Source organism: Perognathus longimembris, chromosome 3 (genome assembly GCF_023159225.1).
Source record: "Perognathus longimembris pacificus isolate PPM17 chromosome 3, ASM2315922v1, whole genome shotgun sequence".
NCBI classification, from domain to species: domain Eukaryota; kingdom Metazoa; phylum Chordata; class Mammalia; order Rodentia; family Heteromyidae; genus Perognathus; species Perognathus longimembris.
In genome coordinates, this window is record NC_063163.1 from 9,311,072 (window position 1) to 9,333,494 (window position 22,423).

General features: G+C 43.8%; 1 protein-coding gene across 4 annotated transcripts in view; it reads right to left on the bottom strand.

Annotated features, from left to right (window-relative positions):
- Positions 1-22,423, bottom strand: part of Mbnl2 (muscleblind like splicing regulator 2) — a 145,565-nt gene that overhangs the window by 87,642 nt on the left and 35,500 nt on the right. For all 4 annotated transcript variants that reach the window (XM_048341165.1, XM_048341166.1, XM_048341168.1 and 1 more), the window contains exon 2: positions 6,497-7,115. In XM_048341165.1, coding sequence (XP_048197122.1) covers positions 6,497-6,670 — 174 coding nt within the window. In that variant the 5' untranslated portion in view covers positions 6,671-7,115. The remainder of the gene's footprint in view (positions 1-6,496; positions 7,116-22,423) is intronic.

Below are 22,423 nucleotides of genomic sequence, written 5' to 3' on the forward strand. Positions count from 1 at the left end.
ATATACTTGGAGCAAAAGTCTTCTCTACTAATAATTAATAGCAAGTAGTATAATACCTAATTGTGGGGATTTTTTTTTTGGCATGGCTTTGTGCTGGAGTTACTTTATAAAATTCTAAAGACAAGAACATGTGTGTGACATTTCTGTATCTTTTCCAAGGAATACGGCACAATATTGAACAGAGCAATTGCTTGGTTGGTGAGGGGTTCTGGAAGCAGAGTGAGAAACACAGGAGAGGCAGGACAGCAGTACGGATAGACGTTTTTTAAGATCGTCAGTCTTTTGGAAGCGTTTCTTCTGCACTGTGTTTGTGGTGTGCTAGCCTATGTAAATGACGGAGGTGACAAAAAGAGTTTGTTCTTCCCTGCCTCTTAAACATGATCACAGGAGACACTAGATGGTGAGTCCTAATGTGGCCGTTAATAGTACTTATTGCTGTGATTCTAGTCCATGTGAAACACCAGAGACGAATTAATTCTATTTCTCTTGGTGCAACCCTATCGCCTAATTCAACGAGGTGTGAAGACAAAGAATGAAGATCCCAATGCAAGTTCTTAGAGGATTGTTTTGTAGAGAGGATGAATGATGGTGGTGAATTCGAGATTATAATGACTACACGATCGCTATTATAGTCATTCAAGATCAAATTCCAGTTCTAAATCAAATTCAAATACCTGATGCATACTGTGAATAAAAACAGGTCTATTAAAGAGGTGGCTCAAGCAAGTGGCTTATCTGCTCAGGAATTCCTCAGGTCTGGTTTCTGGCTTCATTCACTCTAACCCTTGTGGTCCCACTGTTTTCTGCCCTGGATTGAAAGTGTCATGAGGACAAAGGCCCTGTCTCTTGCTTAGGCACCAAGTATAGTGCTTGGTACTTAGTACCAGCTAAAAGACTCCGTGGGATAACTAAATGACTTGCTCCCTTCACCATGGCTTTATATGCCACTCAACACAGCGAACCTTCTGGAAATCTTCATTTAGGATTCTGGGATCCCAGTATTTTCCAGTTACAATTGGGTGCCTTGAAGGAAGCTCTGTGAATTAATGTCTCCAAACAGGGCTGCCGCTGATTAATTTTAGAGCCTAGCATCTGGGTCAGGCCTGGCTTTTGTAGCAGGTGTGGAAATGATCTCTTTGGTGTCATTAATGACTTTCATAAGGGCTAGGAGCCTAGCAAATATTCCTTCACATGAGCATGAGAGGAGACTGAACAGGAGGGATATTTAATAAAAACGACATCTACTATATTCTACTTTCACCAAGTGAGTTTTAGATTAAAATTGATTATTAAGGGAACTATATAAGCAGCCATGTCAAGCTTTCCTTCAAACATTGGAATATATAGCTAGCTAGGCACGTACTCTACTATTTGAGCCACACCTCCAACCCTGTTTCAACGTTGGCTATTTTTGCAGTACATCTTGCTTTTATGCCCCAGCCAGCCTAGGCTACAATCCTACCTGTGCTTCCCTGTGTTGCTGGAGAATGCCACTACACGCAGCCACCGTACTTCCCCATAGCTGCGAGAGTACGTATACTCTAATTGAGCTCAGCCATTGATTGAGATGGAGTTTATATGCCCAGGCTGGCCTTGAATGGCGAATTCTCTGATTCTTACCTCCCAAGCAGCTAAGAATATAAGCCACACCCGGCTTAGACAGAACTTTTTCTTAATTTTTATTGCTGTGATAAAGGCTATGTACAGAGGGATTACAATTACGTAAGTCAGGTAATGAGTACATTTCTTTTTGGACAATGCCACCCTTTCCCTCATTCTATTGTTTTCTCCTTTCCTCATCCACAAGACAGTATTCTTTTTTTTTTTTTTTGAGAATAAGAAACGCTCCAGTAAAATGATGGTAATTTCAGTGAAACTTAAACTGTTTTGGGGTTGAATGTGCTCTTTTATTTTTCTTTGGTTACATTATGATCTGTCTTTTTTTGCTCCCCTCCCTTCCCTTCACCTGGAAATATCTCCTACAGGGATTACTCTTTGGAGTAAGTATAAACCTCAAGTCCTAAGAAAAATGGTCTCATTGGCCATATCCTGAACATGCTGATTGGTTGGTCAGGAAAAGTGGCTTAGGTAAGTTTGAGTGCAAATAAATGTGTTCACATCTACCCAGCCCCTGAATCTTGGAGGTCAGTGCTCGGGGAGTGAGTTTGTTCAGCGTATCCACCTCTTTCTTGGTCATGACTGGACCCGGAGGCGGGTAGGTTCTTGGTTGGTATAGCCCTGCAGTGCAAGCCCCATCTCCCCAGCCTGTCGGAAAGCCTGGCGTTGGCTTACAGCAGTGGGTCCCGGGCTCTGTGGGACTTGATTTGGTTCACGGAAACAGAAGCACTTCAAGTTAAGTGCTAGCAGAATATTTACACACAGACATACACCAAGTCAAAAACCAAGTCTAGCTTGCGTTCTCTCGCCGTTTCTCGCTCATTTAGTTGTTTAAGTTTCTATACCTAAACAGGTTTATTCCTCGGGGTTTCTGTTTTAGAATGTTGTATTGATTGATTGATTGCACCTCAACTTTCTAAACTTGCTAAGCGTGGATATTATCAGACTTTTAGGAATGTTATAATTAGTCACATCGCTGATTCATTCTGTACAAGGGGTTAAGAAGAGAAAATGGATAATGCCAGCTTCGAAGCCACAGTTACCTGGGAACAAATACTTTCTCTACTATGTTCAAGTTTGGTAGTCAGTGGTAAGTTTCTTAAATTTTTGAACCAATGCCCACATCGACTGGCTGACTTCATACTATAATGCATAATAATGCACGAAAAGGGACTGGTACTATAGGACAATATAGGCTATTATGAATAATAAAAAAAAATTGTCTGGGATATATTTGCAAACCAGGCCAAAATGAGGTATGTAATTTAGGAAATGCTCAAGTAATTTCTGCACATAATTAGCCTTTAACAGCTCAGTAGTGATTCAAGTATATGAACTTTAAGGTCCAGGCCAATTACATATTAACATCACCTTTTTAGATATGTTTTGGAGGAACTATCTAAAACGGCCATCCATGTATCATTTTAATATTCAAAGTATTATCTACAAGTAGTAAGACTTAACATTTTTATTTTCTATCCACTAATTGTATGCAGCTTGAATTACCCTGCACAGAAAATGGAATGATTTGTCGCTTTTTCAGTGTTCAATTTTACTCCCAGCATCAACTTCCATGTCTTGAAATTCCTGATTAGGAAATCATCTGGGATACGGGCCACAGGACCACAGCACCAGGCTGTCTGGGTGGCAGGGTGCACAATTCCAGGAGTGTCAACCACATGCAGCGGGAAGAGCACTGTGCCCCTGAAAAAACATGGGGTGTCCGGAACAGACCAGAAGACAGACAGTGGAGATGTCAGCTAGCTGATTGCTGGACACAGACCCGTCGTGCAAGTCTACTCTGCTTTGCAGTGTTAAGTCTCTTCTGTGTAAGATGAGAAGCCATTGGAAAATACTCAACTGATATCATCAGATTGAGATGTTAAAAGAATCATCGTGTCTTTCTCTGAAAATAAATTATATTTGGTGGTATTAGGTGGTTTAAACCTAGGGCCTTATGCTTTCTAGGGCCAAGCTTTACCACTGGAGCCACACCTCCAGACCTTTGTGTGTTAGTTATTTTTTTCAGGTATTTTTACCTAGGCCAGTCTGGACTGTGACCCTCCTACTGAAGTCTCCTGAGAAGCTGAATTACAGGATGAGCCACTGGGGCCCAGGCATTCATTCACTGGTTCAATGAATTTTGATAGGGCATGTTAAATATGAGTATAAATTTCTTTTTATTTTATTAATTAAATTTTGTTGACAAGGTGTTGTGCAAAAGGGGTACAGTTACATAATAAGGCAGTGAGTACATTTCTTGTGATATTTTACACCCTCGTTTTTCTTTTCCTTCCCTAGATCAGGTAGGCATATATACAATATCCAGTGTACCAAAATCATATACAGTAACCATGTAGGGTATGCCACAGGAAATTCACCTACAATTTTAAATGTAACATCAACAATAGAATCCTCCTGTGTCCTTCTCTTGGAGTTGTGTTTGCTTATCCTTGTCTTATATGATCATGTGTACATAGCTGTTGAGCTATTGTGATCCACTGATAGGTCTATTCTAGACCTTTTTATGTTTAGTAGTTGTTTGGTTTTAGATACATAATGTAAGGCCACTGACCCAAACCTGTGGAAATACCATTTGAAGTTTGTTGTTTTACAGACCTGGTCTCTACTGTTCCCCCCCCCCCCCCACCCTAACAGTCATATATCAAGGAGGCCATGCTTCCTAAAACTTGTTTAGGCAATTGCCTCAGAACCCAAATTAGCAACATGGTTTAGAAATGGTTTCTTTTATAAAGCTGAATTCAAATGTTTAAATGAATAAACACTAGGCGAAAGTAGTAAATCCAGAAATCCTTAGTCTTAATAAGCACTGGAGTGAATTCACGTAATTCTTTCCAGATGTTTCAATTTGCAACAGATTAATTCCTATCAGTCATAAGAAGAAGGATCTGAAAAGGAAAATCTCAAATATCTTAACTGGGGTGGAAAATGTTTTACATTTCACAGAAGTACCAGAGTTGGGGGTTCACTTGGTCAAGGCCTTTGGGACAAGGGAGTTGGTTGCTCATGAAGCAATTTGCAGATTGTCAAGTTAACCTAACTTGAGGAACACAGTGTTCTGGAATGTAACTTGGCCTTTTGAAACGTGTTTAAGTCATATCCACGGCTCACAATCATATTGCAACTTTCAAAACAAAAGCAGCCTGATCGCAGGTGTTTAGCACAAAGGTAACAGCTGTGACAATGGACAAATGCCACAGGATGGACTTGGCTGTGTGTGTGTGTGTGTGTGTGTGTGTGTGTGTGTGTGTGTGTGTGTGTGTGGTGTGTGTGTGTGTGTGTGTGTGTGTGTGTGTGTGTGTGTGTGTGTGTGTGTGTGTGTGTGTGTGTGTGTGTGTGGTGTGTGTGTGTGTGTGTGTGTGTGTGTGTGTCCTAGGGTTTGAACTTAGGGCCTGGGCACTGTCCTTGAGCTTTTTTGCTCAAGGTTAATGCTCTTCTACTCAAGCCATGGCTCCATTTCTGGCTTTTGTCGGTAGTTAAGTAGAGATAAGAATCTCTTGGACTTTCCTTCCCTGGGTGGCTTTGAATCATGATCCAAAGTTGTTTCCATATATACTTTACTCGCATATACAAATAATTTAAAACAAGATAAATAGGCCCACAATTGAATTGTCCATATAACTTACCAGACAGGCTTGAATATATGGAAACATGTCAGAAATGAGAAGTTAATTCTCCAGGTTATCCACAATCCCTTCATTTTTACTAGTCTAAGACTTTAGTAATCTACTTTCTCAAATAATGTAACAAGAACATGATCAAACCTGTCTTTAACTGCTTGGTAAACTCACTGAATCCTTATAGAAATGAAACCATCAAGCTGTTTTTTAAATTAACTGTTTCAATTGTCTATTCAGAACAACATCTTCATCCTCTTTGTGCTGACAAACGACCTCAAAACACTAGGACGGTAGGGCTGATAAAACCCACCACCACCACCACCACCAAAACCCCATCATCTCCCTTCTTTTCAACAGTTCATTCCCTGGGTTCACCCCTGTCTTCAAGCACAAACTCTCTACCATCAGTCTACAACATAGGTACCCAGGAGTCCAAAAAGATGACTGGAGACTGTCAAGTGGCAGCCAGTTCTCCCTTCTGCATTCACACAGATGTGTTTCTCTACTCTCTCTGTACGGCCTTCATCTCTTTTTTCTTGCATTGTACCAGTTTGCTGATGAGTTCTCCTTCCGACCAGACATGAGCTCATCAAGGGCCTATCTGAATCACAGTTCTTCCTCTTATTACATAACTCATAGATAGTATCTCCCTAAGTACTCAGTGTGCACTAAATTTCGGTTATGCCTAACAACAATTTTAAAAGAGCACGAAAGCCCTAATAAAATACAACTTAGGAAGACTTTGTTCAAGAGAAAAAGCCACAAGAATAGAATATGCTTCAAGAAGTTCAGTCTGAGTGACTGGTCCATGAAAGTGACACATTCAATTTCTTCTCTTTTACATAACCTCCTGGAGATCAAACACTGATAAAATATTTATCTTCACTTGTCCCAGCCTGACTTTGATTTAAAACTCTTGGGGACATGAATGTCATGCCAGACCAGACAGACACCAGCATGCACTTTTTATTTAAGCACAGATATGTGTATATACAAATATATGTATATATATGTGTGTGTGTGTACATATATATGTGTGTGTATATATATGTATATTTTATATATATATATATATATATATATATATATATATATATGCCCCCATGAAGGAATTTGAGTGAAAAATCTCCCAACAGAATCGGAAAGCAGTGGTTGAATTTCTAAAGCAGCACAATGAAGAGCATTCCAATTTCGAGTCCAATTTGGCATGGAAATGGCACACAGGGGCATTTTCTTACCTTTAAGGAGTCAAAGCAGGCAATTACTCTCCCGTTTTCGACCTGGCAGCTTTTGGGGGGATGGGCAAATTTGCATTCTTCATCAGAGCGGGAGCATGTCCCCCTCTGAAACTGTCTGCAGACTTCCAACGTCAGCCACTTTGTGTCTCTCACGGGAGCAACGTTCAAAGCCATGTTGAGAACGTACTTTTGGGCTCTGTTCGTTTTTGTTAAAGGGTGCAATCAATCCAAGTTCTAGTGACTCCCAAACTACTACTGTGAAAGCTCCCACATGTAAGTCCGAAGTGAAGTGGTAAACTGCTTAATGAAGTCTAATGCACAGAGCAGGGTTGATGAGGAGAGGATTTATTGGCAGGCGGTCACTCGTGGATCAATATGTCCCACTTGCAGACTGTGGGCCACAAGACAAGCCTGGTCAGGGTCATCTCTGGCTTCCCGTGTCCCAGTCTCTGGATTCTTCTGTAGACAGCGCTCTGTTTAATAAAGTGACTTCAATACCATGGCATTCCCAGAGAGAATATTTCGTTTTGGTGCTCCGAGTGACAGATGATGCTCAAAAACAAGCCGCTCAGATGTTCATATTCTAGCAGAATTTTCTTTCCTTCTTCCTTTGTAAATTCTGAAATTAAACAATGATCAAAGTCAAACAAGTGAAAAGTATCTTTGCTCAGAAGATCAGGCTAAAGTGACATGAGACCTAAGACATTGCACAGGCACTTGAAATCATGAACATGAACTTATATCCAAACTCAACAATATCAATACTTGAGCCATCTCTTTAACGCCTATGTAGCATTTGCAAATATGCAGGTGAGAACTCGGAGTACAAAGGGGAAAGTGATGCATTCGTTTTAAAAGAAGATGCAACTGAAATTGTACTGCAGAACAATCTAGGCAGCAGTCCAAAAGCAAAAAGTGACTCAAACAGATGAGTGTGGCAGACACAATAATTAGACCTTCTGAAACAATTCCAGCTAATGTGCTTAATCGCCAAAACAGTGAATTAGAACTGTGGCTCCCAATTAATTTCACATTTAGGACATTGATTTTAGTGTTGGCAATGCTATAAACAATTATTTGGAATGTGTCTCTTTTATGTAATAAAGACATTGTCATTTTCGACAAAATGTGGGCTCTTTCTTCTTCTTCCTGTTCATTCTGGTTTACAGAGATCTGATCTTGGGGGCTTAGGCAAATCCTTCCCTCATCCTTAACTTTCTGGGGTTTTTTTTTTTACTACTTTCTCTTTCTCCTGTTATTACTTGTTTGGTGTTGGCCTTCCTTTGCTCTGTAAATACTCTCAGCATAGGGCCAGTCTTTATAGTTTTCGTTTCCCAAGTATCTTGCTTCATTTCATCTACCAGGGGCCTCAAGAAATATTGTTGACTGCTCTAACTGATAACTAAATGAGTGCATGCTAGTTAGTTAGCTGGAGATGAGTTCATTTGACTTTGGGTTTGCTTTTGGCAGCAATTAGGTCTTGAACTCAGGGCCTTGATTCAGCAGACTTTCTACATTTGAACCAGCTGTCAATTTAGTTTTATTTTCAAGTTAGTTTTAACTGAGATACAACCTAAAAATGTTCTCACGCCTGGCATGTTGGAATTAAAACATGTCTACAATGGAAAGGGGCAATTGATAAGATTAGATTTTTAAGACCAGCCCATTTCCCTTATTTTAATCTCGAGGATTTTAATTTCGAGGATTATTTTAATTTCGAGGATTAGATGCACTACAATGTGAACATTACCAAGAAAATGTAATAATATTCCCCAGGGTAATACTCTTTCCAAGACAAGTGAATGACCTAGGCTTGTCGAGATTACATGCTTGCTCCGTGATGAAATTGCCCAATGATGCACCTATCAGACTTCCCCAGGGTTGATCTCCAGATCAACTCTTGGCCAACCAAGCCAAACAGGCTTCTTTGTACTAGGGATTTTCCTGGCCATGAGTGCATTGCTGTGTGAGGCGGGACCACTATGGTACGACTCAAGCTTTACCCAATCACGTAGCATTCCTGTAGCAAAGCGGTTCCGTGTGTGTGTGTGTGTGTGTGTGTGTGTGTGTGTGTAAATTGGCAATGCTGTGACACATACCTAACTTCAATTGCAGAATATTTGAGGGAGCCAGGCAGGCTCCTGCCTGTTTGCTTGGCACACCAGTTTGAAGCAGCAACATCAACTAGCTTAAGTCAGGCAGCTTAAGAAGACGACGATCTTAAGAACCAAATTTCCTCTGGGTCTGGTTTCATAGACCAGCCAGGACCTGCATCCTTCCTACCTCCACCCCTCCCCACAACTCCAGAGGAGAACAAAGGGTTCTGGAAGCCAGCGCCAAAGGGGGAAATTCCTTCCGGTGCCAAGGGGGATGACGAACACATTTCGTCCATACCCGTGACATAGTATAGAGACTTCCCCAGTCCTTGCTAAGTTTCAGGAAAACAAAAGTGAAGCCCTTGCTCATTTTCAATGGCCCAGAAATAGTCACACATATGCATTTCTGTGTAGTTGGCACAGTCATGAATAATTAACTCAGAAGCTCCTAAAAACCATGCCTGGGCAATACTTTCCATCTAGTCTTGCTGAACAGTGTTTGCTTATGCTATGTTTTTGAGATAAGGAAGACTTCTCTTTTAGGCAGGTTCTCATTTCTACTTAGAACAACAACAACAAAGAATCCAACCAGAATTCAGATAGTTCAACTCTGTTTATGTACCAAACTTGCTTTTAAAAGAAATATTATCTCACTGATAAATAAAAACTATGTATATATATATAATAACACAATATTTGGGGATATATATTATGGGTAATCAAGCTAATTAGCACACATATTACCTTATCAGATTTTTGTGGTAGAAACAGGTAAAAATCTACTCTCAGTGGTTTTCAAGAATTAAATGTCTTGTTCCTAACTGTGGTCACTAGGGTTATACAATAGATCTTTTCAATTTATTCCTCCTCTGAGATTTTGCATCTCTGCCCTGGCATCTGCCAATTCCCTTCCCTGGCCTCCTATTCCCACTGTTCTACTCTCTGCTTCTGAGTTTTTGTGCTTTTTTTCTAAACATTCCATACACATATAAATCCCTAAAATGCACTTGCTTTTAAGAGCAGGAGTAACAACTGTACCTAATGGTACACCTCTATAATCCCAGAATTCTGGAGGCTGAGACAGGAAGATTATGAGCTCAAGGCCAACAGGAGCTATATAATAAGACACTGTAAAAAAAAAAAAAAAAAGCAGAGCTTTTCCACTCATACTTGGAGCTCTACTACTTGAGCCATGCCTCCAAGTCAAAGGCTGTTTTTTTGCTGGTTAAATGGAGAGAAAAGAGTCTCTCAGCTATATCTTCTTGAGACTGCCTTCAAATGCAATTCTCAGCTCTTCACCTCCTGAGGAGCTAGGATGACAGGCATAAGCCACCAATACGTGACTAGGTGAGCTTTCTGATGGCCAAAGGACCTGTCAAGTAAGATGCTTTGGAGGAAAGGGAAGTGGGTGGTATCACACATGCGCGCTGCTGTCATAACCTCTCCTGTACTCACTCTACAAATCGAGTTACCCAAGGCTCCAGCCACCTCCTTGGGCTGTCCCAAAGAGGCAGCGGTGGGCAGCTGTGGGAACGAGAAGGAGAGCAGGCTTTGGTGGAGTTAGGTGAGGGCGAAGCTTCTAAAAGAGATGAGCAGCAGTGACAGGCGAGCATGGGAAAGAATGAATTTTCACATGTTACCGAGGCTGCAAGAGGCCTAATTAGAGGCCTAATTAAATGCTAGGTCTACTAGACTGCAAGTTTCTGAGAAGATTTAAGCTTTAGGCTGGATTTTCCAATACAAGAGTCATTCTATGTGGAGCTAACTGGCCCATGTGACTAAGAAACCTATTTAAAAATTTTATTCCTCAATCATTTAAATGCAATTTAAAAGTGACCTTCAATTCAGTCACTGGAAACCTCCCAAATATGATTTTACCAGCATGAGGATACACTGGCAAACTGTATGAAATGGAAACACAGATCAAGTATTCCCCATGAAAATTTAGCATCCAAACTGAGGATCGTCTTAAATCTAATATATAGACTGAAACTGAAGACTTAACTGAGCAAAGTGATAACATTTTATTAATATTTATTACATATTTGCCATGTAGGAAACTAATTATATTTTAATATGTCAGGTTAAGTATGAAAATTAATCTTACCTGCTTTTTATCACCACTAGAAAATTCAGAATTATATAGGTAGCTTACTGCCACCGCTATTGCTTTCCGAATTTCTTCCATTAGCCAATATAGAACTTTCTACCACATTGACCAAATGACTACCTTTCAACCCTCATTTTACCAAGGTCCCTTGTCAGTTCTCCATGGTAAAACAACTTCTCTGAGATCTCCCTTATCTGTACAAACTTTGACTACAGTTCCTGTCAGGTAGGGCAGATTTACAGGCAAAAATACCGAAGTACTTTGTAAACAGTAAAGTGTCCCAATGCAAGATGGTAAAAATAGTTACTCTAGAACTATCGTGGTCACCTCTACGTTCAGATGCCTTGCTCCCCTGTGGGATTGGCCCAGGGGGAGGGGGCCTGGTTACCCTCAGAGCGGGGCTGTGCCCTCAGCACACTGTGCCAGGGGCATCCGTGACTTGCCCTCCTAGCACACGGGCCCCTGGTCTGCAGCCGCTCCCGAGCTCTTACTCTGTGACCCAAGGGCTCTGTGGAGTGTCTGCTCCAGCCACATCTACGTCACAAGGGGGCGGAGCACCACCGGACCTCCCAGCAGTCACTGGGAATTGGCAGCACAGGTGGGAGGCTGCTTCCTCTGAGTATAACAGCATCCATTGCAGCTGGCTGGGTGAATGGGAAAGGGGTGGCATTTCAAACTCATCTGCCCACAGGGACCCCTGTATCTACTTGGAAAGGTCATTCTTTCCCCGATTCCCGGTGAGGTAGGTGGCAGACACACCAGCTAGGGCCCCATGACATGCCAGGCACCATTTACCTTTCTCAGAAGTTCCTGGGCTATACTGGAAAGTAGGATCTCTGCTCCTATTGTTTCTAGTACTTAGTTTTACTTTTAATCTGCTCTATTGTGTAAGTTGAGGTTTCCAACATAATGCTATGCCGTACACTCAGAGATGGAGCCCATAATTACCTCTTCCGTGACATGTGCACAGAAATAATTACAGGAGGGCTGGCAGAGAGGGAGGATCTTCCCCAGCGGCTGTGTGGCTCATCAATAAAAGCAAAACAAGACCAGATGCAATGGCTCATGTCTATAATCCCAGCTACTCAGAAGGTACTAGGTAAGAAGACTGGCATCCAAGGCCAGCCTTAGCAAAAACTCAATACATTATCTGAAAAATAATCTAAAGCAAAAGGGAGAGTGGAGATCCAAGCGGTAGACTGCCTGCCTAGTAAGCATGAAGCCCCAAGTTCAAATCCCAGGAACACACACACACACACACACACACACACACACACACACACACACTCATCCATATCTATAGATGCATGCATCTATAGACTAACAGAAACACCCTAGGGATGTCCCACTTAAGATTCTTCTGTGAAAATGGAAGAATAGACTAATTGTAGATTTCACATAGGATGAAACAGACCATAGAGGGAAGGGTGGACTTCGTTTTGTGGACCCCTGTCTGAGAGAGAACTGCTTTGTAAGGGGCTTTAGTGACCCCCATATAGCCCTCCATCAGAATCCATCCCTGCCAATCAGTATACTACACAGAATACTGCCCAAATGTATTTCAAGGAAAGACCAAATTGAAGTTCAAGATTAAAGATATGACATTCTACAGTATTTTCCTTAAATGCTAATGGCCTTTCCACTCAACTGTACAAATAAATCCCAATTATCTTTAGGGTCTTTATTTACATGACACTTCATTTTTCAAAATGTATTTAAAAACTCTTCTTCTAGGTATTAGATCTTCAGAAAGCTGTGACTTTTTGGCTATACAGAAGAATTTGCTAGGGCAAGAATTTGCCAGTGGTTCATGCTTATAATCCCAGCTACCTAGGAGACTGAAATCTGGGGGATCAAAGTTCAACTCTTCATCGCCAGTTAATCACCAAAAAGTCCAAAGTGAAGCTGTGATTTAAGTGGTAGAGCCAAGCCTTGAGAAAAAAAAACAACACCAAAAAACCTAAGAGTCAGTGTTTAGGCCCTGATTTCAAACCTCAGTACCGGCATAAATAAATAAATACAAAGTTGACTGCTCAAGTTCTTGGGTAGTGGTTGAATTATGGGGCCCTGTGAGAGGGAAACGCCAGGCCTCCTCTCACTCTGCAAGCGAGATTGCAGCTTCCTGGGGCTGCAGGTTTTCAGATGAGTCCAAGCTGAGGATGCTAGAGGTCTCTACAGCAGCAACACTCTGTGGAAGGTCTGTCCAGTTTTGAAAGAAGCGCCGATCACATCCTGTCTTCAGGCTGAGGTGGATCAAGGTGGAAGAGCCTCCTAAGGTCAACAGCTCTGCCCGCGAGTGCTCAGCTCTCCGGGCTGACCTTTGGTCATCCGGGAACTTGGTCTGCTAGAAATGAGCCTCCCGGAGCACTGATTAAAGGAGCTTAGCAAAAACAAACCGGTTGCTCAGCCGGGCAGTCAAGCACTCCTTATCCATTAAGCAATTTATAGGACGCCTTTAATTTTATTTTGCATAAATCTAATTACAATCAAGAACCCTTGTCTCTTTGACCTTCCTATGTCTCTCTGGTTTGTTGTTTTTTTTTAATCTTTATAGAGTTTCCTATCTCTAATTCTTAAATGCTTGGAATACATCTTTTAGAAAATAAGTTTTGCTTGCTGTGAGTGGCTTGATGGTTAGGCATCCTTAACGATGTTTCTGGAACCTGACTGAAAAGAGCTCTCATGGTTTCTCTCCACTCATCGATGACTTTTGGCCACACATGAACCTACCAGATGCAGCCACCAAGCCCGGACAGGGACCAGGAGGAGCTCCCGGAAGCACACAGACCTACAGCCAGACACTTGGCCTGCAGGAGTGAGGCATGATACTGCCCTGTAATCAGAGCTATAAACAGGAGGGGTCTAGCCTGGAACTCTCCACAGGAAGCTTGGTGGACCCAGAAAAACACAGAAGTGAGGGAGACTGCAATGCAATGGAAATAGACATCCTGGATACGTGGCCGAGAAAATTAAAAGAAGAGGATGGCAACATGGTGTTGATGGAATTTTGCTTTTCATCGTGAGCCAGTTGTGGTGTTGCACACCTGGAATCTCAGAACTACTGTGGAAGTACAGGCAGGAGAATCCTGCGTCAGAGGCCCGGGCTACTGAGTTCAAAACCAGCATGTACTATGTAGTAAGATTCTGTCTTGACGAACCAAGGGCTGGAGATGTAGAGAGACTAACTAGCATGGCCAAGGCCCCCCGTGTAGCCAATGAAAACTGCAGTTTCCTTTCTAGATTCCTTCAAATTGGTTTGTTCCCTTTTCTTCCCTTCCCTTTCATTCTCTTCTCTCTTCTTCCTTCTATTCTCTTTCTTTCCTACCTTCCATCCTCCATGCCCTGCTCCCTTTCTCCTCTTCCTCTTGCCCTCCCTGTCTCCCTTCCTTCTTTCCTTCCCTCCTTCCCTCTCTTTCTCTCTCTCTTTCACTTGCACCTGGGTTAGACATCAACCTTGATCTTCCTAACTCTGCCTCCTGAGTAGCTGGGATTACAGGGTTTCTCTACTGTGCCAAATCTGGTTTCTTTTTAATTAATATAACATTGTACTTTGAACATTCCGCTTGGTTTAGGGACAAAACTCAACTTTTCTATTCTGAATTTCACTTCTACCTCTAAATAGCTTTATGATAGTGCCCAACTTCTTTTTAAAAAAAATATTGCTACTATAAAGGTGCTATACAAAGGAGTTACAGTTATATAAATCAGGTAAAGAGTAAAATTTAAGCAATATATATGTATATGTATGTGTATACATATTTGTACATATACATATATATATACTGTAGCAAGAATATACTTACTAGTGTATTATATATTACAGGTCCTCTATGATATACACCTATGGTATTAACCTTAGATCTTCAAAGACATCTATATCAAGTTCTATTTTGTTTAGAGTATTTTTGAACAGTCTTAGTACAATTGAATGATTCAATCGCATCAATGAAGGCAAGACTATTCTTATACTTTTAGGAATTTCATTAGAAATTGTTTGGCATTTTGAAAAAGAGATTGTTGGGCATTTTGACAAATGGTTGGGTATTGGTCATACTGGAGTCAGTATGCACACCCATGCTACATGCACATGTGCATGCGTACACACACACACACACACACACACACACAAAGTTGTAATCTCTCCAAAGTCAGTGATATGTAATAAAAAAGTAGAAAAGTTCTTGATACAAAGGTTGGTGTAAAACATGACGTCCTTTCTAGCATATGAGCTAAAAGAAACCTTTGATAGATCTTCTGAATCCAACTAAAAACTCTCATTCTAAGTAGGGAAAGAACATGGCTGACCAAAACGAGCCATTTCCCATGGCACTTCCTTCTGTCAAACACTTTCAGTTCCTTTTCCCATGTGCAACTGCGTAGACAGGGCCTTAAGCTATGTTTAAAGCTGGCATTCTACCATGTGAGCCACAGTTCGACTTTTGGGTTTTTGTTGGCTAACTGGGGTTAAGAATCTTGCAGATTTTTCTGTCTGAGCTGACTTTCAACTACAAACCTCAGATCTCAGCCTCCTGTGTAGCTGAGATTACAAGCATGAGTCACCGGTACCCGACTTCTAGAATTTTTTTTTTCCTGTAAGGAAATAGAACATAGAGACACCCAGGCTACACAGTGAATCAAAAGGTCAACATACCATGCTAAAGATAATAAAAGGGGAAAATGCCCAACTAAAGTGTTTTCTCATACATTTTATATCCTAAAGTACAAGTGAAAAACTGTAAAGAAAGAAAAAAAAAAAAGAAAAAGAAAGAAAATCAAATCCAGGGCTGATTTAAGTATATGAAAATTTCCAACCCGTTTTCACAGTCCATTCCAAAAGGAGATTTAAAAAACAAAACAAAACAAAAAAATCTTTAATTAGAAAAGTGAGAAAAATTCTAAATATACTTCTGAAACCACATATAGATAGAATATATCCAGCACATATTTATATTCAAATTGCGTTCTTCTTCTCACTGTGTCTGGGTCTGTGGCTTAAATAGTTACAATTCAGTTAGAAGACACTAGATCAGAATCAAAGTAATTACATGAGATAACATTTAAGATCGACATAGCTCTTACTGGTGTATGCAAGGCCAGGAACCAAGAGCTATAGCCAGATAGGACTAAGATGGAGGAGCAGGCTGAAACCTAGGCTGCTTTCCTGGGAAATCTGTTTGAACTCCTTCCCAGCTCCCATCCTGTGCCGCTACCCAGCTCACCTTGGTCCTTTTTTCTCTTTTGCCCTTGACATCACCCTAACAGCCTGTATACTTATAAAAGCCACTGCTCCATTTCCTAAGCAAATTCTATCTTTTTCTTTCTGTCAGTTGTGGGCCTCGAACTCTGGGCCTGGGTACTGCCCTTGAGTTTTTTGCTTAAGACTCGTACTCGATCTACTTTGAGCCATAGCTCCACTTCCAGTTTTGAGCCATGATTCTCATATCCCAGCCTCCTGAAAGAGAGAGGAGAGAGAGAGAGGAGAGAGAGAGAAGAGAGAATCCTCAGAATAGCCATAAAGGAAGACAGGGCAATAGAGGTTCTATCAATAGTAGCCAAAAAAGCCTACTCCCTTGAGGACTCGGGGTGTGGAGGCGTGTGCAGGCTGGGTGGTACGGAGCTCAATATGGGGAGGTGCAGCTCTGCAGGTGGTGGTTTTGTGGCATGCTATTGCAGGGCACGGCCAGGGAATCAGATACCCACTGTGTGTGCAGAAGTAGGTGCTGCAGGGCACTCGGGCCCCCGGCTCTGAAGGCCGATGGGTTCTGTGCACATGTGGGGCTCCTTGGGCTGTCCCCCTTCCCAAAGCGCAGGCTGCTCTGCCAGGCTCGGGATGCAGCTCCAGGAGGCAGCCCCTGCGTCTCCCATTGCCCTTCCTCGGCTCCTGGCTTTCTTTCTGTGACACAGGAAGGGCCCTGGGAAGCTGGGGAGGGGGCGATGGGTGCCAGGGAGTGGCAGCTGGCACAGAGAGAGAGAGAGAGAGAGAGAGAGAGAGAGAGAGAGAGAGAGAGAGAGAGAGAGAGAGAGAGAGAGAGAGAGCTCCTTCCTGCTCACATTCCCGCCATCTCAGCCAGGTAGATGTCTGTCAACCACGTGTGGTCAGCAGCCGCGGGTGGCCCGGAGACAACTGAATCCACGAAGGCAGCAGAGATGCAAGCGAGGCTATAGCAAGTGGCCCCGAAGAGCCGGAGTTCATCCCACAGAATGTTTCTGTCACCTTTCCCACCTTGCTGGGCAAGAGCAGGAGCGGAGGAAGGGAGAAACCCACTTCCAAGTTCAAAGCCGTGGACATGAGATTGGGTGGGAGAAACCAAAAGGCCAGCGGTCCAGCGGTGGGGGTGAGGGGAGGGTTACCCATGCAGGTGACAGCAAGCTAAGGGAGAGTGGGTGGCAGGCCTGCTCGATCCTGGGTGAGAACGGCCTACGTGATCATGCGAGCCCATAAATAGCTCAATGTGGGCACGTGTGTGGTGGATTTCCACGTGCCCACGAGCGGCAGGGAGCCCTGTTGAAAGTGGGCACGGCTGTTATTCCCTACGTAGGAGAGGCTGGAGTTGCTCATGCGCTCTCCCTCTCCATTTGTCCATTCCCAGCGCTGGCTCGTCCCCTGGGAATGGATCACCTCGTGAACGTGGAGAGGGCGGTGGGAAAGGCTCAGGTGTGGGGGAAAAGCCACGGTGGCTGACAAGAGAGATGAGCAGGCGAATGGCGCGCGCGCTGGGGTTGGTTAGCATCTCGAGCAGAGAGCTAAGGCCCCCTTAGACCTGAGAACACACATTGGCTGAGAGGCATTGGCAGTAGTGTGTGTGTGTGTGTGTGTGTGTGTGTGTGTGTGTGTGTGTGTGTTGATACTTGGGCTTGAACTCCAGCTTTCTGGCTAAAGATGGAGTCTCAGGGACTTTTCTGCCTGGGCTGGTTCTGAACCCCGACCCTCCAGGCTCAGCCTCCTGCGTAGCTATGATTACAAGCCACTTGGCTCATTCTGTGGTCTGAACCTCGGTCTTGTCCACCTTTAGAGCTTTGGTCAGTGCTGACTCCAAGTCCATATTCTCCCTCCTTCCCCCTTTTCCTTCTGCCCCTTCTTCCTCTCACGCAGTGCCAACAGATCCCATGGCGAATCCTATCCCATCTCCCGCACACATCCGGAATCTGGTGGCTTTCTATGCCCGCACTGCACCGGAACTGTCTTTCAGCCACCTTTAACTCTCTCCTAGCCTTGTCACCGGCCTACGCATCGTCTTCCAGCCCTCTAGTCGCCTCAGGAGCAAATGATCCCAGGGGAGTCTTTGAAACACAGTAAGGTCCTCTCACGTCTTTGCTTGAGAACTTCCAATGACTTCCTCCTTCACTGGGTATAAAGTCAAGAGACCTGTTCGATGGCCACACTTGGGGGACTCCCTGTCTCCTCGCGTGCCCCTCTCCAGGTATCCTGGCCTTCAGTCGGTCCGGGATGACAGGCGGAGCTTTACCTCTGAGCTTTGATCTCCCTGTTCTCTCTGTTGGGAATTCTCTTCTCCCGGTTGTCACATAGCGAATGTCTGCCTGTCGGGAGGCCCGCCCTGACGTAATATTGCATCAGTCCAACTTCACTCATCTAGTTCCCTCCTAGGTCCGTATCATTATTTGATCCCCACCCATAATCTACTTGTGAGGTCCACCTGAGGACTTGGACATAATAATAATAATAATAATAATAATAATAATAATAATACCCGGCTTGGGGATAGCGTGGGCCCTCAATGAATAATACCTGCTGCGTGAGCGAGCGGATGGGTGGACCAACAGCAGACTATGTTGGGGAGCTCACAGCACGCACCTGCTTCCCCCCCCACCCCCGCCTAACGTTATTCCTGACGCAAGGTGTGGCGGTTCTCGGCCCTGGTGGCTCTCTGGGATGCCACTTTCTAAGCTTGGAAAAGGGAGGCGCTCGGTCAGGTCCCAAGTTCCCTCTGGCTTGAAAGTTCTAAGAGTGTGTAGTGATTGGCGAGGCTGACTTAAGGAGAAGGGTATATTTTTAGGAACTCTTCTGGAAATCTTATCAGCTCGGCTGGGTTTGGCCTAGATTTGTGTGTGTGTGTGTGTGTGTGTGTGTGTGTGTGTGTGTGTGTGTGTGTTCTCTTTTAGTAGGCTCCTTTGAGCTGTGGGATGGAAAGGGGGACATTGGCATTGGGGGAGGGGCTGTGTGGGGTCTATTTGTTAAGAACACAGAGCGGGAGGAGCCATGGCGTGGAGGACCCCCTGGGAATGCCCACGTGCATGGACTCAGCCCAGCATGCATGGGGCAGCAGTAGCCAAAGACCCAGATGAGGGGTCTCAACTCTGAACGGGCACCGGCTGTGGTGTCTCCAAGGCTGTCAGCAGAGTTGGTTGGCTGCCGAGAGGTGGAGGGGGGGGGGCGGGATGTCTCTTTACAAGTCTGGGCTCCCAGAGTCCCCCATCCCTCAGCCCTGGCATTGTCTCTAGCAAGCAGAGACACAGCTCTGAGCCACCTGGTCCTGGTCCTAGCATGCCCATCCCCCACCAGGGGGTCACCAGGTCTCTGAAGAGGGCCAGCAAGAGCAGGCTTTTTTTCTCTTGGCTGTTCCCTTGAGGATGTTTCAAAGAAATTCTGCCAAGAACCTCCCAGCTCTCAGCCTCTTTGCACATCCAACCCCCACCTCGCCATCTGACAACACAGCTATTCTGGTACAAACTGAGATGGGATATGGTGGATGGAAAGGCAGAGAATTCGACTTGTTTGGGGAAGGGGCAATGGTATACACCTGTAATCCCCGCGACACAGGAAGTGGAGGGAGAAGGATCTTCGCCTGAAGTGGGGGAGCAGAGAGGAGAATGGGCACAAGACACTCCCTAAAAACGAACTAAATGCACCAAAGGACTAGCGACATGTCTCAAAAGGTAGAACATTTGCTCAGCAAGCATAGGGCCCTGAGTTCAAGCCCCAGTGCTACAAAAAAACAAAACAAAACAGACTGATGTTTGCTTCTTTGAGTCCATTGGGAGAAATCTCAGCATGAGCAGACTCCCCGAGGGGGAGACTATTCCATGAACCCTGAACAAAAGGAGACTTCCCTAACAATCCACCATTGGAGCTGAAAAGCAGAACTCAGCAATCACGGAATGGAATTTATTAAGCAAGGTTTGCTGCTGTGATTTCGCTTATCCTAGTCAATTTCCTGCCATACTTTTCAAAAGCATCATTGGGGAGTGAGTGCGAGAAGCTACAAGCAAGCAGTAGGCTGAGTCAACAAGTCCTCTTACCTCACAGGAAATTGAGCTAATGGCTCCATGTGGAAATCAACAAACAAATATTTACTGTGTTTAAAACCCCCAGCTCTGGACCACAAAGTAGCTCTGGCAACCAAGTAGATCTTAAAAGATGGCAGCCCAGGACTGCCCAGGAACGCCTTGCCTGGCAACAAGCACGCCCATCGCAGAATGTGGGACACGGGACACAGACTCCTCGGGCCCTCCCTCCACGCATGTGTGCAACAGCAGCTTTTGTTGTCTCGCCACCCATACCGGCTCCTCAGAAGCTGATCACCACCCGGCTCTACTTCCCAGCTGCCACCAACCAACGTTACCTGGGGTGCTGTGTCACCATGGTAACCAGAGAAGCAGGGAGAAAGGAAGAATTCCAACTACTGCCTTGTCTCCAGAAACTTCTGGGGTGGCAAATCATGCTTGTTTCTTCCCATTTCATACAAGGAGAAACTGAAGAACAGGCCAATGTTCTCCTAATCTTTGCCCAAAGAGGAGTACATTGACAAAGTTGTGGCCTGCTGTTCATGTGGATTTTGGTTTCAACAAAACATCCAAGCAATGTGCCTAGAAACCTGTAGACTTCTATATGAAGCACAGTTAGCATGGCTGACACGTGTGTATGTGTTTGCACACTCACGTTCATACTGGGGCTTGAACTCATGGCCTGAGCACTGTTCCTTAGCTTTTTCATTCAAAGGTGGCCTTTTGCCAATTTGGGCTACGATTCCACTTTGGCTTTTTGGTGGTTAATTTGGAGATAAGAGTGTCTTTCTTGCCCAGGCTAGCTCTGAACCTTAATGCTCAGATCTCAGCCTCTTGAGCAGCTAGGCTCAAGCTGATGGCCATCTTTGTAGCTATTATTTCTGACCTGTCGTCCTCAAATACACAATTGTTATATAAACGCATCCCTGTAATTCCTCTCTACCCACTACATTCCTCTCCAAACCATATCTATTTCCTTTTAAAAATTTTTTGAGAGATACACCGCTGAGTTGAAAATTAATAACCTCACATAACCTGTGATACCACCCTCAAGACAAACTCTCAAGTTACTTGTTCATTATTTTCCAGAACGATCTTATCATCTGAGTTCCCATGGGCATACTTCAATTCTCTGCTAAGGCTGGTTGCTGGCTCCTCAAACTGGTCTGACCTCTTTCACTAAGTAAACCAAGAGTTTTCAATCAACCCACACCTGAGAAGAGAAAATGAAGCTGGGAGCGAGGGGGAAGGTAGAACCAGAATAATATACTTTTTCTGATATGCAAAAGATTACAGAGCTACTGACTTAAGTACTTTACACATATGTTTTGCATATCCCAATAACCGACTTGAGACAGGGAGGGAAGTAGACTTGAACTCAGGGGTCTGGACACTGTCCTATAGCTTTTTCCATCAAGACTGGTGCTCTACCATTTGAACCACATCTCTGCTTCTGGCTTTTTGTTGGTTAATTGGAGATAAAAGTCTCAGGGACTTTCCTGCCTGGCTGGCTTTGAATCTCAATCCTCAGATTTCAGGCTCTGGAGTAGCCAGGAGAGTGAGCTACTGGTGTCAGCGCTCATTATTTGTTTGTTTGCTTGCTTGCTTGCTTTTGCCATTAACACTATATATGAAAAAGCAACTTGGCCCTGAAGTAATATTTTTGCATTTAAACTTTTAATATATCTCTTTTGAACAAGTGACAAATATACAATAATCATTATGAGTAGAACAAAAGTCTCTGCATGTGTGGATATAAATGCCATTTTGCTTCCTTTAGCATGTCTTCTTGGTGGTCAGTTATCAGAATAGTAACCCTCATGAGAAAGGCATTGCTCATTTAAATCCACAGCGCTGAGACCCCAGAGATGTAGCTAAGGCAAACATGTGCCACTGTTGTGCCACTGAACTTCAATCTCCAGTGACCCTGTCTCTACTAGGTTGTTGCAGAGTCTCCAGTCATCTGTAGATGGGAGGGAAAGACTTAGGGCAGAAGGTTAGCATAAACGCATTGTCCTCCAGGGTCCTTACTAAGCTGAGGTGGAAAGACTGTGGCAGTCATGGTGGAAATTTTGGTTATGGGCACTCCACTCATTCTCTGCAGCTCTTGGCAAGGATGCAGGCTCGGATCCGTTCCCTTTTTCCAGTAAGAATGACTCATCAGTTACAAAGACTTAGTAAATCTGACTGGGAGTTCTTCACTATGCCAGCTCGGTATCCAGAGCTGCTCACTGAGCCGAGAGGCACTCAAAGATTTCATCTAGCCTCACGAAGAGCAGTTCCAGTACTTGACAACAACAACAACAAAATCAAAAGCATTGACAGCTAGGTGCCAGTGGCTTATGCCTGTAATCCTGGTTTCCCAGGAGGCTGATATCTAAGGATCACAGTTTGAAGACAGCTAGGGCAGGAAAGTCTATTAAGACTCTGATCTCCAGTTAACCACCAAAGAGCTGACATGGAGCTCTGGCTCAAGTG